The following is an 18,447-nucleotide window of genomic DNA, read 5'->3' on the forward strand; positions in this document are numbered from 1 at the left end:
TATGATGACAGAATTAGTTTGGGAAAATTGATTAAAAGTTAACTTTTTACCAAGTTCTGAGATCATAAATGGTATCCTGTTCATTTGCCACTGCAACGTTTCCAAAGTATGCATTTCAAATTGATGTCAGCTTGAGTTAAAACCATCTACAAAGGCATCTGTACAAACTTTTTGGAGCTGTCACATGATCTACTTCTCCCTGCTCCCAGCTCCCTAATCAGCTAAAATCACTTTTTTTTTCTCTTTTTTCTTAAATTCACTTTATTATTTCCAATAAAGAAAGACGTTGCTGTGTCTTTTTATGGTTTTCTGAAAGATAGTTCTGAAATAAGTACTGTCTAAATAATTGTACTTTTACCTCTTCTCCTTATGGCCATAGAACTAGCTCACAGTAAATGCAATGGCCCAACATGTGATCTTGACTCATTCATTCTGCACAGTACTTCCTCTATTTAGATACCTGTAAATTGAAGCTGTCATTGGCACTTATAACAGTTGTAGGTACCTTGTAGGAAACACATTGACCCCTGTAATGCAGTAATGTACCATCAATGGTCACCAAATTATTTACAGTTGGCAAATAAAAAACAACACTCTGGAATCATTCAAGAGACCGTTAGACTCTTGCTTGCATGCTGAGTGAGCTAAAAAAGGTCAAAGGGCAACTCAACTTTCTGAGCAACAGCCTTTCTATATTTAGTACTGTTCTTCAGTCCATTGCAGAGTTTGAAATCAGAAAATGTAAAAAGAAAATTTGCAGACTATTAATAAGCTGTGCGAAGCTACATGACCTTACACAGACCACATGAATATACCAAAGTAACTACACAATGTCATGTACTTCAACGAACTCTGTTGACGCAAATGTTTTAAATGCAGTTCAAAATTCACTGCATCACGATGCAGTGGAATTTTTCCCATGATTTCATGTGTTGCTGCTTTGATTGTTGAAAGGTTTAAGTTTAGGATTTGCTCTGCCCAATGCATTTTGCTCATTGATCCAGTCATTAATTTAAATGATCCACGGTCAGAGTTACACAAATAGTTAATGTGTGAAATGCAAACATTAGTTCATTCACATAGGAGGAGTCATGAGCGTTGCACATTTTTCACTGGGACTGGAAGTTATCTGTGCTGCTATTTAAAATCCACATGTAGCCATTATAAATAGCTTGCTTTCCAGACAGTGAGGTAATTGTGCATAGAATATTCTAAAAGCAGTTTCTAAATTTGTTTATTAGTTACATGCTGCCATCCACCAAAGGAAGATAATGAAATTATATCCAGCCTGCAGTTATCTTAATGGTATTACCAGGACAGCAAGTATCACTCAGCAATGACCTTATTATTTGTGAAATACAGTTTTTATGATCATCTTAAAATAAGCATTCTGCCGTTTGTGCTTTGAATGTAGAATCAATGTGCAAGGGGAACAGGCAAGAAATTGGCACTAAGTCAAATTCTCTGATGGCCTCTTCTATACTGTAACAATTCTGTAATTCTTTGATTGTTTGTTCTTGTGTTCTATTCAACATGTAGGAGAATAGATCATTTATTTTGATGGCATTGCTTTTTATTAAGTGTTTTGCTGAGATTAGCCTGGAATTGAGGCCAATTACTGGTATTCGAGGTGTGAGATTTGGAAATAGATGCTGAAATTATGACAAATTTCAGATTTCTAACACTATATAAATTAGCAACAAACCCAAAAAAGGACTTAAGTTTAACACCACTCCACCACCAAACAAATCTATTCACAGTTGAGGTTACAGATATTAGAAAGTTAAACTGTATCATCTATTCTATTCCACTTTAGTTGCACACCATAACTATGTATTAACAGTCAGATCTTCAAAAGCATCTCTGTTGATATTTTAGTAGCAGTTGCTTTTCACATAGTTATGACATATGACAAATGTTGTCCTGTGAAACGTGTTAGGATGTTCTGCTAAATTAAGGGCACAATATACCACCCAGTTGAGTCTCACCAGTTGGTGTTGGGTCATATGACATTGATAAACTCTGTCCTATTTCATTATCCAGTCACGGTATAATGCAATAAATGCACTGCAGTACCAGTGCATAAACCCAACAAGTACAAACTCGTAGATGGTTAAAGTTCCGATCAATAATTTTTATATACTTTTCAAACAATGGTGAATCATTCATAAGCAACCCTTGTTCGGGCATGGTGATGTTCACTGTGTTTTAAGAGCTGACCTACATGATTAAACATTTTTCCAGGTTGTAAGAAGTGTCAAGTGTTAGTGATCTGGCAAATCTTTATAGCTGTTTTGTTTGGATTCTAAAGTCCTCCATATGTTTCTTTTCCTTCCCCCTTCATCACTTTCTGCAGTTAGAACTTAGCAGTGCACTTTATTGATCAAGCCTCCAGAAATATGATTATTTCAATCCTTTTCCTCATTGCCATTCCAACATTTGCTACTTTATATTTTTATTCCTTTTATAGAGGAGTATTTTTGGTCAAATTGTAATTTTCACAAGATGTTAGCATAGTAGAAGGAGCAAACAAAAGGCCAATTTCATTAATTTTGAATCACTGTCTCTGGGTAAAAGTCTTGATTGAATAATTTTCATCTTTTGTGCATTTCAGTAGGTCTTTCAATTAATGCATGAGTCATTATTGTCAATCTCATAACAGTTTTAAGTAAATCACTGAACCCAATAGTGCAGTTTATATTATGCAGCAGTATCCTAAAGCTGAATGTGATGAGGTGCAGTTTCTCCTTTTGAAAGCAATTTGAGAAAATTAACTCAAAATGTGCTCAAAATTGATTTGAGCAATGTACAGTTCAAATTTCTAATAAAAATTAATTTACTAAAAGTAAAATCTTCAATAATCCAGTATAATTTTTGCAGCATAATAAAATATATTATTTAATTTTCCTTTCTTTCCATTGAACAGTATTTCTTAAACATATGTGAGAATGGTAATTTGCTGAAGTTTTATTAATAAGGCTGAAAACACGTTATCAGCAGAACTAATTATTTTCATAAGAATGTCCAATATCCCAGCTAAAAATAACCTGATTTAAAATTACTGAATTATTTTTTAAAAGAAAGAACTATAAAACCAGTTGCTAGTTTTGTTGGTGTACACTACTCTTTTTCTTTGTAATTTTTTTAATGTATTAAACATTTTTAAAACATGCCAATATGCACCTGTGCAAGATGAGTGCAGTTTAAAGACCAAGGGTGTTTGGATGAGATTCACGTTCACAGTGGGGTTGTGATCAGTTTTGTAAATGCAGGTGGTTTGAAGCTTAAGTTTCATACATTAAGAATTCCTTGACATCTTACAATGGTTCGTTGAATTTGCTTGTATTATGCTGATACCACAAGCAGACCTCTATCACAATGGCCACACAGGCCACATCTTCCAGCAATTGGACAGCAGTCAAGAGAGTGAGAGTCGGTCCTAGTTTTCTTCTGTTCCTACCTCCAAGAGGGTAGAGCAAGGTTGGGGGTGGTGCAGTTACTAATGTGTGTCTTGAAAACATAGAAAATAGATGCAGGAGTAGGCCATTTGGCCCTTCGACCCTGCACCACCATTCGATATGATCATGGCTGATCATGCAATCTCAGTATCCCCACTCCCACTTTCTCCCCCATACCCCTTGATCCCTTTAGCTGCAAGAGTCATGTCTAGTTCCTTCTTGAATATATCTAATGAACTGGCCCCAACAGCTTTCTGTGCTACAGAATTCTACAGGCTCACAACTCTCTGTGTGAAGAAATTCTTCCTCATCCCAGCCCTGAATGGCTTACCCCTTATTCTTAGCCTGTGATCCCTAGTTCTGGACACCCCGATATTGGGAACATTCTTCCCACATCTACCCTGTCCCGTCCCATCAGGATTTTATATGTTTCTATGAGATCCCCTCTCATTCTTCTAGATTCCAGCGAGTACAAGCCCAGTCGATCCAGTCTTTTTTCATTTGTCAGTTCTGCCATCCTGGGAAAGATTGGTGAATTGAAGTACAAACCAGGGATTTAACAACAGGGCTTCCTGGTTTGCATGGCTTATAACTACATCTCCAATATATTTATCCACTGAACAGTTAAGGGGACTCTACTTTAGAACATAAGAACTAGGAGCAGGAGTAGGCCATCCAGCCCCTCGAGCCTGCCCCGCCATTTAGTAAGATCATAGCTGATCTTTGTGAGACTCAGCTCCACTTGCCGGCCCACTCACCATAACTCTTAATTCCTTTACTGTTCAAAAATTTATCTAACCTTGCCTTAAACACATTCAGCGAGGTAGCTTCAACCGCTTCACTGGGCAGGGAATTTCACAGATTCACAACCCTTTGGGTGAAGAAGTTCCTCCTGACCTCAGTCCTACATCTGCTTCCCTTTATTTTGAGGCTATGCCCCCTAGTCCTAGTTTCACCTGCTAGCGGAAACAACCTCCCTGCCTCCACCTTATCTATTCCCTTCATAATCTTATATGTTTCTATAAGATCTCCCCTCATTCTTCTGAATTCCAATGAGTATAATCCCAGCCTACTCAGTGTCTCCTTATAATCCAACCCTCTCAACCGAGTGAATCTCCTCTGCACCCCCTCCAGTGCTAGTATATCTCTTCTCAAGTAAGGAGACCAAAACTGCACACAGTGCTCCAGGTGTGGCCTCACCAGGACCCTATACAGCTGCAGCATAGCCTCCCTGTTTTTAAACTCCATCCCTCTAGCAATGACAGACAAAATTCCATTTGCGTTTTTAATCAAGATGCATTTAGCAGACACTTGTCTAAGGCTTTTTGGGCTACTGGCTTATCAGTGAATCAACTGTGATATGCTTGAGTGACATACTGCACAAATAAAGCTTCCACAGAGGATCCACTTTGCAGCAAAGAGATGTCGCCTTTATATTTTTGACAATCTACAGTTGGCTCTTAGGGAACCTTTTTCCCATTACTTGTCCCTAGTGAGTGGTTGTTATGCTTTAGCAAATTCTCAGCAGCAAATGGGGAAAAAAAGAAGCAGCCGGTAAATGTGATTATTTAAAATAAAATCATCGAGGGAACAGTCACATGAGACTTGTTTTTGTAAATAAAAAAAAATCTATTGTATTTATCCACTGAGATTAAACTTTCCGTTTCCTTTCTTGGATGGGATAATTTTTCCTATTTAAATTTTTGAGGAATTAATTTGGAGAATGAAAACCTGTCTTTTCAATGATCCTTTTAAAAAGAAGGTTAAGTGGATTTTGACTGGATTACAATGTTAATATCTTGAAATTATTCCTTTTAAAACAGGATGACTTTCTATTAATTCATTACGACAAAGGACCTTGCCGCAACAAACTTGGTCACACTCGCGCCTCTGTCATTTGGCACAGAACCCAGGTGAGTAGAAAAAGTTTTGTCTCCATCACAGTACACAAGGTAGATTTCCTCATTATCTAGTGGTGTCAATGATCATGCCAATCCTGATCAAAGTGGGAGCAGCTTTTAACTGCATGAAAAGTTTCTGTTGATTCTGTACAGGTTTCAGTATCTGACTCACTTCTGATATCTTTGTACAATCTCAATAAATGGTTGGTATGTTTAGTTTGCAAGTTTGGGCTCAAAACAGAGTCATAGAGTTGTACAGCACGGAAACAGACCCTTCGGTCCAACTCGCCCATGCAGACCAGACATCCTAAGTTAATCTAGTCCCATTTGTCAGCATTTGGCCCACATCCCTCTAAACCTATCCTATTCCTTAACCCATCTAGATGCTTTTTAAATGTTGTAATTCTACCAGTCTCCACCATTTCATCTGGCAGCTCGCTCCATACACACACCATAATCTGTGTGCAAAAGCTCCCCCTTTGTCTCTTTCACATCCTTCCCGTCTTACCTTAAACCAATGTCCTCTAGTGTCTTGGACTCCTATACTGGGGAAAAGACCCTGGCTATTCACTCTCTCCATGCCGCTCATGATTTTATAAACTTCTATAAGGTCACCTGTCAGCCTCTGCCGTTCCTCTGCCTAGGGGCTGGGACTATTTAGAGCGGCACGGTGGCTCAGTGGTTAGCACTGCTGCCTCATAGCGACAGGGACCTGGGTTCGATTCCAGCCTCGCGTGACTGTGTGGAGTTTGCACATTCTCCCCATGTGTGCGTGGGTTTCCTCCGGGTGCTCCGGTTTCCTCCCACAGTCCAAAGATGTGCAGGCTAGGTGGATTGGCCATACTAAATTGCCCATAGTGCCCAGGGATGTTCAGGTTAGGTGGATTAAATATGGGAAATGTCGGGTTAGGGGAATGGGTCTGGATGGGATGCTCTTTGCAGGGGGGTGGTGTGAACGTGTTGGGCTGAATAGCCTGTTTCCGCACTATAAGGATTCTATGATCTATTCAGTCTTTCCTTATAGCTCCAACCCTGGTACCAACCTTCTAAATCTTTTCTGACCACTTTCCAGTTTCACATTTCACCAGCATTGAAGCTCATCAGCTTATTGTTGCCTTTTTCTGCCAGTACCATTTGCAAGAACCACTGGAAAAAAATAACTCGAAGAACTGTACGTGTAATGGACAACAATTTCACCATAAATTACTGTCCTCCTATTTCCCTCTCCTTCCCAAAGAAATCAAAATCCAGGTAATATAGGAGAATGGTAAAATGACTGTAATCAGATAGAAATACTCAACATTTCATTAGAGACAACAAGGTGCAGAGCTGGATGAACACAGCAGGCCAAGCAGCATCATAGGAGCAGGAAGGCTGACGTTTCGGGCCTAGACCCTTCATCAGAAAAGGGGGAGGGGAAGGGGGTTCTGAAATAAATAGGGAGAGAGGGGGAGGCGGATAGAAGATGGATAGAGGAGAAGATAGGTGGAGAGGAAACAGACAGGTCGAAGAGGCGGGGATGGAGCCAGTAAAGGTGAGTGTAGGTGGGGAGTTAGGGAGGGGATAGGTCAGTCCAGGGAGGACGGACAGGTCAAGGGGGCGGGATGAGGTTAGTAGGTAGGAGATGGGGGTGCAGCTTGAGATGGGAGGAGGGGTAGGTGGGAGGAAGAACAGGTTAGGGAGGCGGGGACGAGCTGGGCTGGTTTTGGGATGCGGTAGGGGGAGGGGAGATTTTGAAGCTTGTGAAATCCACATTGATACCATTGGGCTGCAGGGTTCCCAAGCGGAATATGAGTTGCTGTTCCTGCAACTTTTGGGTGGCATCGTTGTGGCACTGCAGGAGGCCCAGGATGGACATGTCATCTGAGGAATTGGAGGGGGAGTTGAAATGGTTCGCGACTGGGAGGTGCAGTTGTTTATTGCGAACCGAGCGCAGGTGTTCTGCAAAGCTGTCCCCAAGCCTCCACTTGGTTTCCCCGATGTAGAGGAGGCCACAACGGGTACAGCGGATGCTGTATACCACATTGGCAAATGTGCAGGTGAACATCTGCTTGATGTGGAAAGTCTTCTTGGGGCCTGGGATGGGGTTGAGGGAGGAGATATGGGGGCAGGTGTAGCATTTCCTGCGGTTGCAGGGAAAAGTGCCGCGTGTGGTGGGGCTGGAGGGGAGTGTGGAGCAGACAAGGGAGTCATGGAGAGAGTGGTCCCTCCGGAAAGCAGATAAGGGTGGGGAGGGAAAGATGTCTTTGGTGGTGGGGTCGGATTGCAGATGGCGGAAGTGTCGGAGGATGATGCGTTGGATCCGGAGGTTGGTGGGGTGGTATGTGAGGACGAGGGGGATTCTCTTTTGGTTGTTATTGCGGGGACAGGGTGTGAGGGATGAGTTGCGGGAAATGTGGGAGACACGGTTGAGGGCGTTCTCGACCACTGAGAGGGGGAAGTTGCGGTCCTTGAAAACGAGGACATCTGAGATGTACGGGAGTGGAATGCCTCATCCTGGGAGCAGATGCGGTGGAGGCGAAGGAATTGGGAATAGGGGATGGGCAGAGACGAGGGAATTGGGAATAGGCTTCTCTTTCCCTAGAAATTTTTTTTTATTTTGAGTCCTGTGACCGAGCTACAGACCTTACCAGCAAGATACAGAAACACTGATATAGACACAATACATATTATTTCTCATCGTACAGTTTTAATGAGAGAAAACAATAGCTGTGTACATTGTTTGGGTACTGTTGTTTTCCTCAATATCTCTACCTTCTGATTGGTGTATATAAGCTGGAAGCATATTACTTTTGTAGGGTTAAATGTAGAACAGCGCACAAATACTCATCCTATTGGACAACAGCTACAGAGGAGAGAACAAAAGGATGAATTCCATAGTTGCAAACTATGAAAACTTCCTATGAGATAGGAGGCTTTATTCTTAAATTCAATTTTCCACAATATTTTGGGAGGATGCTGGACAAAGGAATTCTGTACAATGAAAATAAATGTTCCTCCACATTTCTCTAACCTTAGATGTTATTGGGCATTAAAACTGTTGCATTAAGGTCATGCATGGCTTCTTGAAAAGAATACTAATGTACAAACAGTTTGGCTCATTCTGAGGAAATATGTCATTTTTAAGTTTCATTCTCTATAATCAATTAGATGATAAATCTGTAAATTCACAACTATATGATTAGTAAACAACGATGCCTCTGTACCAAGCATATCAGATGATATTAAGTTCAATGTCTGTTCTTTGTGGCTAATTGAATCCAAATAGGGATTTGGCTCTGTTTTAGTGCTTTCTACTCACTGTTACTACTGTTCTGTTAATTAGGCTTGAAAATGTAATGCTGCAGTAAATCACAGAATTGTTACAGTGCAGAAGGAGACTGTTGAGCCCATTATGTCTGCACCAAATAACCATGAGCACCTTAACATGGTGCCATGCTCCCACCGTTTTCCCATAATCCCATACCCTATTTATATTTAAATAATCATCAAATGCCATCCTCAATATCGCAATTGAACCTGCCTCCACCACACTTCCTACACTGCATTCCATACCCAAACCCCTTTTTGTGTGAAATTTCTTTTTTCTCATATCGCAATATCTTCTTTTCAGAATCACTTTGAATCTATGCTATCTCAATCTGGATCCTTTTCTGAGCAGGAACAGTTCCTCCCTGTGCACTCTTTCCAGACCTCCCATGATTTCAAAAACTTCTATCAAATCCTCTTTAGCCTTCTCTTCTCCATTGAAAACAGTCCCAGCTCCTGCAGTGTATCTGCGTAATGGAGACTTCTCGTTCCCTGAAACCATTCTCGTAAACGTCTTCTGTGTTCACTTCCTTCCTAAAGTGTGGCACCCAGACCTGCACAGAATACTCCAGTTGAAGTCTAACCAGTGTCCTGTATCAGTTCATCATAACCTCTGTGCTGTAGTATTCTGTATCATAGTTATTCCCAAACAGGTTTCTTAGTACAGTGGATTTTGTTTCTACTTTTGACAGCATCTTCTAGGCAAAAGAATACAGTGAAGACCTACAGATGTTCTTGGACAGAATTTGGGGTCTCTATACTGACTTTGATAAGCGTGTTTTATATGTAAGAAGTGTGTCTTTTCATACCCTCTAAGTGTGAATTCCAAAATGGCAGCAGGCATTTGCAAATTTAAAACAAAGTGTGTTATTTATTCTGACACACATGTCCTGAATTTAAAACTCAACATCTTGCACACTTGTCCCCACACGCATGCTGACATACACGCAAAGATTGGTTATTAACAAAAATTGTACGCTTCGATGAAATTATGGTTAACTCGGTCTCCGGTTTACAATCTCCAGTGTTCATGTGTCAGGCCTGGTTTCTTAAATGGTATTCATGCTTTAAAGATGAAGTGAGCATCTTGGGAAACGAAAGATTCTCAGCGATTTGAGCGGTTTCTTGGAGTCTGATTTCCAGAAGGTTATTTCTCCAACGACCTTGACGTTTGAACAGGTTGTGGAAAGTCCTTTTCTCTATTGGGATCTTCTTACAAGCCATAGCTGTTCAGTATCTTGGCTGCTTGAACTACTTGCAGCTAGTTTGTTGGAACTTTATCTGCAAAGCAGCTTATAACTCATTTGAAAACAAAAGATAATAACTTGCCTTCCTCCTCATATGACATTTACAGCTTTGAAATCCTATTCCAAATAAAGATGATATGTGTGTTGATTACAACATCTTGCGTTGTTATCTTTTTTTTGAGATTCAAACCCATCATTGTACAGTGGAATGATTGAACTAAACAAGTAGTTGTTGGAATAGATCTAATAAAGAGCTTAACAAAGCAATTGTGACTGTAGGGTTTGTGGTTCTGTTCCTTGAAGGTTAATCAGTATTCATTCTCTTCCGCCTGCCAGAAATTACATTTCAATGTGATCTTTTGTCCAGAATGAAATAGATATGCATGCTGGAAATTCTGTAATCCTTCTGTGTTGGTTCATCCTCAAACAAAGAGAGCTATGAAACCCTGGTTAGCTCTGAGTGTCTGTTTAATTATTTTTTTGTTTAAGGTTTCGGATTGCCTATAGTTCAAATGCCAGAGGTCACACGATTTTCGGTAACCTTTTAAGTAGTGTGTCCAGTTTTTGTCATATCAACTGAAAATTCATAATGAACTGCAACATTGATTAGCTCAGTTGGCTGGAAGGCTAGTTTACAATGCAAAATAGACCAATAGTGTGGTTTCAATTCCCACACTGGCTGAAGCTACCATTAAGGACTCAGCTTCTCAACCTCTCTCCTTGCCTGAGGTGTGGTGACCCTCTGCTTAAACCATTGCCAGTTGTTTCTTTCCACTGAGATAAGGGTCTTATGGTCCACGAAGGCTGTGGCAGCTATACGTTTACTTTTTACTGGGACACCACACCTTACAACATCTGAATTTCCTGTTAAAGCTGGAAAGTTATAAAGTTTGTCATTAGAATCTGAATGTTTATCAGTTCTAGTAAAAATTTATTTTACTTTTGCAGCATATAACTTTGAATATAACAGTAACCCTGGCTGGTTTAATTGTACACAGAATAAAAAAAACACAACTCTGGTTCTGGCAGAATTTACACAGCTTTCTGATGCAGTTTCAGGAGTGTATAGGTTTGAGGTCTGTTGAGCAGCAGGTTACTTTTGTTTCCTTATGAAATTATTTTCCACTTAAATCAGAAATTAAGCTCTTTATTCTGAAGTTGGAACAATGTGGAAAAGGTTTGTGTCAATTACTAAAATCAGAACTATACTGATGTGATAATTCCCAGTTTTATAGGAAGATTTCCAATTGATTTTTACCACATCACCCATATATTTGTCTGTAAAGTCCCCCATGGTGTCAACACTTGGTTAATGGTCATGTTCAATTCTCTCAATTTTTATTTGTTATAACTGATTACATTTATACATCATGCAGACAATAGAGGAATCTTTGTCTCCATTAAATATCATAAGATTGTTATTGATCTGTCACCTTTTGTTGAAGGAAAGTGTTCTAGTTTTATCCATTATTACGTGCTGTAATAATCATGTTTTATCTTCTTTCCCCGTTTAGGTAGTTGGAATATTTGCTGGCTTTGGCCTTTTGCTGTTAGTAGCATCACCTTTCCTCCTGCTGGCCACACCATTTGTCCTCTGCTGCAAGTGCAAATGTAACAAAGGGGATGATGATCCTTTACCTACATAGACCTGATGCTCAGAAACAGGGCAAAGATATTTAATGAACGTTTTTTCTGTTTTAACTGCAGTTTTAAACTGTCTTATTTTAGCCCATCATATATCCCAGTGCCAGAATTTGCTTTCCTGATTTCCACCATTTAAATCACACTCCAGAGTCTGAGAGTGCAGTGAATCAAAACACAAAAGTTTGGAAGAGATGAAATCCGGTTTCCCAGACAACAATTTATTCATAGTAAATGAACAGAAATATAGTACTCTGCACGAAGGCTCTGGAATATATTTGGTAAGCTTAGAAAAGTTCTCATTTAAATGGTTTCAAAAAAGCAATATCCATAACAATGTGCTGCTGTTCACTTAAATACAAAGCATATAAGGTTACATGAAGAAAGAAAATGTGCAATGTTGTATTAAACAGAAAATGCACAACAGATGCTTCAGATTTTGTAAAGACAAAAGACACACTAATATTTTAGACCATCCTGTCAGAATAGATGGTTGTAACAGGTCATGTTATAATAGGTTATCTATTTATCAAAATAAGTTCATTCTTTTATTGCAAAAAGTACGCATATTGCTGACTGTAAAAGACCACTAGTCAATTTTACTAAAGAAAACCCTTCATAAGACATTTTGTTGATTTCATGAGGCATTTAAATATTTCATACTTATTAGGTCATTTACAGATGCCTTTTATCTGAATCCGTTTCTAGTATCTCCATCTTTTCATGTTTTTATTTTTAAGTTTCTAAATGTGTAAAGGCGCACCGACTCTTAACAGTTACCTGCAATAAAAGGCTGAAGTTTCCTGGTACAATAGAGATATGTTTCATGGCAAACGTCATGGAAAATGGGGGGAAGAACATGTCAGATCATCTTCCCAAGGCCTTCCTGCCATTGGAGGGATTTTGCAGGAGGGAGATGGGAATAAGATGGGTAGCTCAGTCATTGGGGCAGGCAGCCAATTAAGGCCATAATTTGAAGCCATTTTCTCAAGATGTGTGTAGGATTTAGCATCTCTGCTGCCAACATGATATGTATCATAACGTACAGTCTCAGTTGATATTGTAGATGTCGGAGATGTACTTTCAGCATAAAGGGTAGCATCTGTAACTTTTGTTACATTTGCTCTCACTCCAAATCATTGCCTTAATGGTTTCATCCAATGATTTTCAGCCTGCCTCTTTCCTGATCCAGTTCTTGTAATTTTCCAATTTGTCTGTGGGCACGAGATGGAGGAGTGACCGGTAGGTGGGAGAAGAAAATAAAGGGAAGGGGAGTGACAAGGACAAGATTCCCAATGGCTCACCATCAGTTTTGAACGAACCAAATCTTCTGACATAGAAGAATTGACAATAAGTATGTTACAAAATAAAAATCAAATTGAAGAGCAAAATCAAACCACTGAGCTCGGTGTTATTATCAACCAATTATTCGCTGTCAACTTCTCTCTATCCTAACATCACATTGTGATGTGTATATGTTGTCTGTCTCTACATTGCAAGCCATTTTATTATAATGGCCAAAACTAATCTCTGTAATGATTTGTGTAGAGCTATCAATTACAATCACCAGCAAGAAAGAAGTCAAAGCCCTTTGTTTTTATTAGGTACCTGAAGTGCAGTGGGCTACTGGAACATGTGTATGTGCCTTTTTTCTCGATCCAGTTAAATCTTAGTTTTATTTGTTATCAAGCAGTTAATTTGTGTGGAAATGTCAATTAAGCACAGCACCAGGTAACGATGAGCTGCATATATGATGGAGGAGGTGAGGGAGAGTAGCAAAATAGAGTTGAAATATGAAATGGAATGAATATTCAAAAGTCTTCAAGGACATCTGGCTTTAAAGCTTGTCTTCACCTCCTGTCAAAACAATTCTGCGAAAGAATTTCTTATTTAGTAATGTTCAACTTATCATCCAGAAGTGTGCACAAAGCAAGATAACATTGTGAAGACCATTTGTTACTTTTTCATTTGCCTGCGCCTTATTTTTTTTGGGGAGGTTCAGTATCACTGACTTCTCCAGCAGGTGAGCCTTGACTCCATATGTCACAAAGATTGCCTTCACTTGATCAGAGAGTCCGATCAATTTATTACATTCCCAGGGATTGAATGGATTTTCACTTTGTTCCAGTTTATTTATCCCATGATGCAGCAATGCTACACTGGACCATGACTTGGCCTTTGATGCCAAATGGTAAAAGACTGTTAAGAATTATAGTGACATAAAGTACATATTTCAGTCGTTACTTTTGCAAGCAGAATACAGGTAATGATCAAGCCTGTTGTGTTATATTACGTATTTGTATTCTTATATCTTTTTCTGACTCTGCCCTCTACAGAAACTACCTAGAGTGATTAATTCTATAAAGGGGCCAAATATTACATGTCACCGCCAAGTGTGAAATAAAGAGGGTGCTGCCCCGCTGCACCCCAGCCTTGCACTTTTCCATCAGGCTGTGAGCTCACCCTCATACTGTGGAGGGGTGGGCACGTGACAAAATCAGCAAACCAGCCCCTGTAAGTAAATAAATGAGAGTTAAGTTCATTTGACCCCAATATTACCGTGATTACCCTGCCCAAATGGTCATGGGGCTAGTTGGCAGGAAGGTGGGAGCGAGTAATCCATTTTTCTTTCAAGAAGTTTGTCAAATGCCAAGAAGGAAGGATGTATATATCAAGGGCACCACACTCCTTCCCCAACCACCACAGAAGATAGTGCCACTTCTTTCCTCCCACATGGACTTTAATATCCAATCTTCCAAGGTGGCCAAACTCTCCCCACTGAATCCCCCGAATTTACCTGGGTAGGGGTTACATTGCACTGCCTTGTTGGGACAGGTTGCAGTCTTGGCAGCTTCTGCCGCTATCAGAGCTGCCACTCCGATTGAGAGGGTGGGAGTTTCTCTTCCCGAGGAACAGTTCTGCAGTAATTTAGCCCACCCACAGTGTGATGTGGCTGTGAGGTTCGCTTGTTATCTGCTTCTCAGTTGGCTGCCCAGGGTGGACCATCTACTTCCACTGTAAATCCTTTACCAAGACTTGGTGTAAACCTCCTAATTTAAACCAACCAAGTTAAGAAAGACCGTTTTTAAATTTGCGAATTAAATCTAACAAGGTTGAACCAGTCTTGAAGGTGTTTGTATTTGTATAGAGGGATCTTATTTCCTTCCACAGATTCCTGACAAACATTGTAAAATCTTTAAAAAAGACAATGCCTAATTTTTAATCCCTCTCTCTCTGTGTACCAAGGTAGAATTGCAGAAATCAATATCTTGCAAATCAGATTTTTTAAAATAGTTTGTTTGGCCTGAAAGTACTAATGGCACTATAACCCCCATTGTTACTCAATATTCTTTATGAACCATCTTTACACAATAAGTGTGATTACCATTGCACAACATGATTAAATATTGCAATAATAAGTTGCAACACTTAATTGGAGAAGCAAAAAGGTAATTTACTAAAGGAACAGCATTGTGTAAAGCTAAAGATCACAAAAGTTAGGGAGAAATTCAGCTTGTGCCAGTTCCTAACATGGAATGGGTGGTGTTATCCAAACGCATGCCTCCATTTTTAAGAAATTGGAAAGCAATGGAAACCTGATGGAGACCTTTAGTCTAGCCGTGGTTAGATCATTGACGATGTGGAACAGCTATATGAACCATGCATGGGGCCTTTAACCCATGAATTTGATTACCATACTTTCGATGGGGTCCAATGTTGAGAACTCAATTTCCATAATCAGAGCCACAATTACTGTTCAGGTGAATGCAGTGCACAACAGAGTATTCCACAGGACTCACCAGTGTCCCATACAACCTCAACATGGCGTCCCAGCTCCTACACTTGAAGGTTCAAGCGATGAAGGAAAGCGTGCTAAGCACCTTCTTAAACACCCTGTCTACCTGTGACAAAACTTTCAAAGAATTATGTACCGCCAGGTGTCTCTGTTCTACAACACTATCCAGGGCCCTACCATTAATTGTGTAAGTCCTGTCCTTGTTTGTATTACTGAAATGCCGTACCTCACATTTGTCCAAATTAAATTCCAGTTGCCCTGTTATAGGAAGGCTATTATTAAACTGGAGAGGATTCAAGAAAGATGGATGTTGCTGGGAATGGAGAGTTTGAGATACAAAAATAGACTGGATAGGCTGGGATCTTTTTCACTGAAGCATAGGAAGTTGAGGGGTGACCTCATTAGGTTCATAACATCATGAGGGCATAGGTAAGGTGAATGATAAAGGGTCTTTTCTCTAGTGTGGAGTTCAAAACTGGGGAGCGTATTTTTAAGGCGGGAGGTCAAGGATTTAAAAAGCTGCAACCTTATTACACAGGGAGTGGTTCGTGTGTGGAATGAACTGCCAGAGCAAGTGGTAGATGCAGGAACAGTTACAATGTTTAAAAGACATTTGGATAAGTTGATGAATAGGAAAGGTTTGGAGGGAAATGGGCCAAGCGTAGGCAGATGGGACTAGTTTATGTTGGGAACATGATTGGAGTGGACTGGTTTGACCAAAGGGTCTGTTTTCATGATGTATGTCTCTATAACTGGAAAGCACTGGGTTCCAGTTTGGCAACTGCCACACTTCCCATAAAGTTCACAACTGAAGATCCGTCCTTCCTGGTTTTATGCCCAAATAAGAGACAAGACTTGTTCAATTTCACCCTTTAGAGTTATCAACTCACCCCCCCATCCTAAAAAATGCACCCTCCCAATCCCGCTGAATTTTATAATTGCATGCCCATAAAGCTTTGGAGCCGCATAAAATTTCAATTCAGATTCCCATAAATTTGTATCAATTGGAAGTTGCTGAAACTTAACAAATCTTAGCTAGGTCATCTGCCAGGAAGGAAACCTACTAAGCACAGCACTTTACTAAATGTCAGATCATAAAACTCAAAACACAAAAAAAAATTGGAGAGAAAGTGTGTACAAATGGCTGCTAGGAAAAACTATCCTTTTTTTTGCAAACAAAAAAAAATTCAGAAAGCCAACTTTAAGTAAATGTCTTCAGATTGATACAGTTGGAAATCACAGTGAAATGTTTGAATTACTGCCTGTCAAAATATTGTCAGTCTGAAAATCCGCAATTGTAAGGGTGGGCATGAAGAAAGTGGGCTTCAGAAATTTCCCAGACCTCACTTTTCCATTCTGTCATCACTTCAAAATCAGTGTGATGGTCTTGATTCGTCGCCATTCTGCATTGGAGAAAATAATCCCCTTTATCTGTTACATGAATGAAGAAAATATTACTCTAGAGTTGCTGTTCTGTGCCACATAAACTGGATGATTCATTCCATCTACCCTGATATGTTTCCCTGACTACTATAATTTTTAAAGCCTTTAGAATTTGAGAGAATTCTCACCCAAAACAGGAACCTATTGGAAATTCTTCTAATCAGCCTGTTCAGTGATGTTATTATATACCTCTGGAGCAGGTGGGACTCCAGGCTCAGAGATAGGGACCACTGTAGCTACCACTGTGCCATGGGAACCCTAGGAACCTATTGGAGGATCTTGAGCAGGATCTCAAAAACCTGTGTGCATTTACTCTTGAAAAGCCCTATCTTGAAAGGGACACATGATCTCGGAAATTGTGTCCCTCTTTCTGACATACAATTTGCAGAACAGAAGCAGGCCATTTAGTTCAACTGGTCTACTTCATCTAAGCTTATCAGCAATACTATGTGTCCCTTTCTCTCTTTCCAAGTACTTAATTATGCCATCACCTCAAAAATAAGTTCCTGGCATCATTGATATTCTTTTGGTCCTTATGCTAAATGTATTTTCTGTACACATAGGTAATAAACAATATTGTTTTGTCATGGAAATTTTTTTTTGTTTACAATCTAATATAAATATTGCTTTAGGTAAAATATCTCTAAATACGAAGGTTGTCTGTGACAAATCACATCACTTAGCCTCAGTGCTTTTTTAAAACATTGACGTAACTTAACGTTGTTGAAACTGCCCATTATTCATTTCTTTAAGTTCTGTATAATCAGCGTAGCAGAATAGTAATGCTCGTTTTGAGAATATTTAATGGTTTCTTTGTGGCCTGTCGTTTAGTACTGAGATGTTGCAAAACAATGTTTATTTTTTGTGTGTGTCTTACTGTCTTTTTATATTAACGATAAGGAATGTATAAACAATTTCAGCTTCTTTTTCCTCCTTTCCGAAATATTTCCACGTGACTTAATCACGGTCTCTCTTTCTGATTTTGTAATCTAAGTATGTAATCTATGAGGGTCAGTTCTTAATGCCTTAAAATGTTTCTGTGAACACCGTTAATGTTAGCACAGTCTGTAGATAAAACCTAGAATGCTAATGCAGAGTATTTGCCTAATCTCATACGTTTGAAGATCTTGTGATCTCCATTCTATGTATTGCTAAGCATGGAAGAAACTTGTATGTAAATAACTGAATGTATTCCTGCATTTAAAAAATATATAATTGGTATCTCATTTTCTAAAATAAAAGAATGCAAGTACTCATTATACCTTTGTGCTGCTAAAATTGAATTCAATGATATACCTTTGCCTTGTGAATTTAACCAAGTATTTCGGGAGGGGTTTTCACTTCATAGAAACAGTGCTACACTCAGTTCTGAAACAAGGCCTTTGTCATATTTCACTTACATTTAGCTGCAGCTGAACGAATAATGAACTTCTATTTCAGTGAATCTCTAGACCTCATAATCATACCAAAGCTGCATACTTTGTAGTGCTTTTGATATTTTGCAGTAAAGTAAGTGCAATCTTCAATGTTGGTAAGTTTTCTTTATTGATTTGCGGGATATGGGCATCACTGGATGGTCAAGCATTTATTGTCCATCTCTAATTGCCCTTGAGAAGGTGGTGGTAAGCTGCTTTCTTGAATTGTTGCAGATA

The 18,447-nt window shown here is 39.5% G+C and overlaps 1 protein-coding gene across 5 annotated transcripts in view; it reads left to right on the top strand.

Annotated features, from left to right (window-relative positions):
* Nucleotides 1-18,054, top strand: part of rnf144aa (ring finger protein 144aa) — a 76,445-nt gene extending 58,391 nt beyond the window's left edge. For all 5 annotated transcript variants that reach the window (XM_020530119.2, XM_020530123.2, XM_020530120.2 and 2 more), the window contains 2 exons: nt 5,282-5,371; nt 11,430-18,054. In XM_020530119.2, coding sequence (XP_020385708.1) covers nt 5,282-5,371; nt 11,430-11,561 — 222 coding nt within the window. In that variant the 3' untranslated portion in view covers nt 11,562-18,054. The remainder of the gene's footprint in view (nt 1-5,281; nt 5,372-11,429) is intronic.
* The last annotated feature ends 393 nt before the right edge of the window (nt 18,055-18,447 follow it).

Source organism: Rhincodon typus, chromosome 5, assembly GCF_021869965.1.
Source record: "Rhincodon typus isolate 14 chromosome 5, sRhiTyp1.1, whole genome shotgun sequence".
In the NCBI taxonomy this organism is placed as follows: domain Eukaryota; kingdom Metazoa; phylum Chordata; class Chondrichthyes; order Orectolobiformes; family Rhincodontidae; genus Rhincodon; species Rhincodon typus.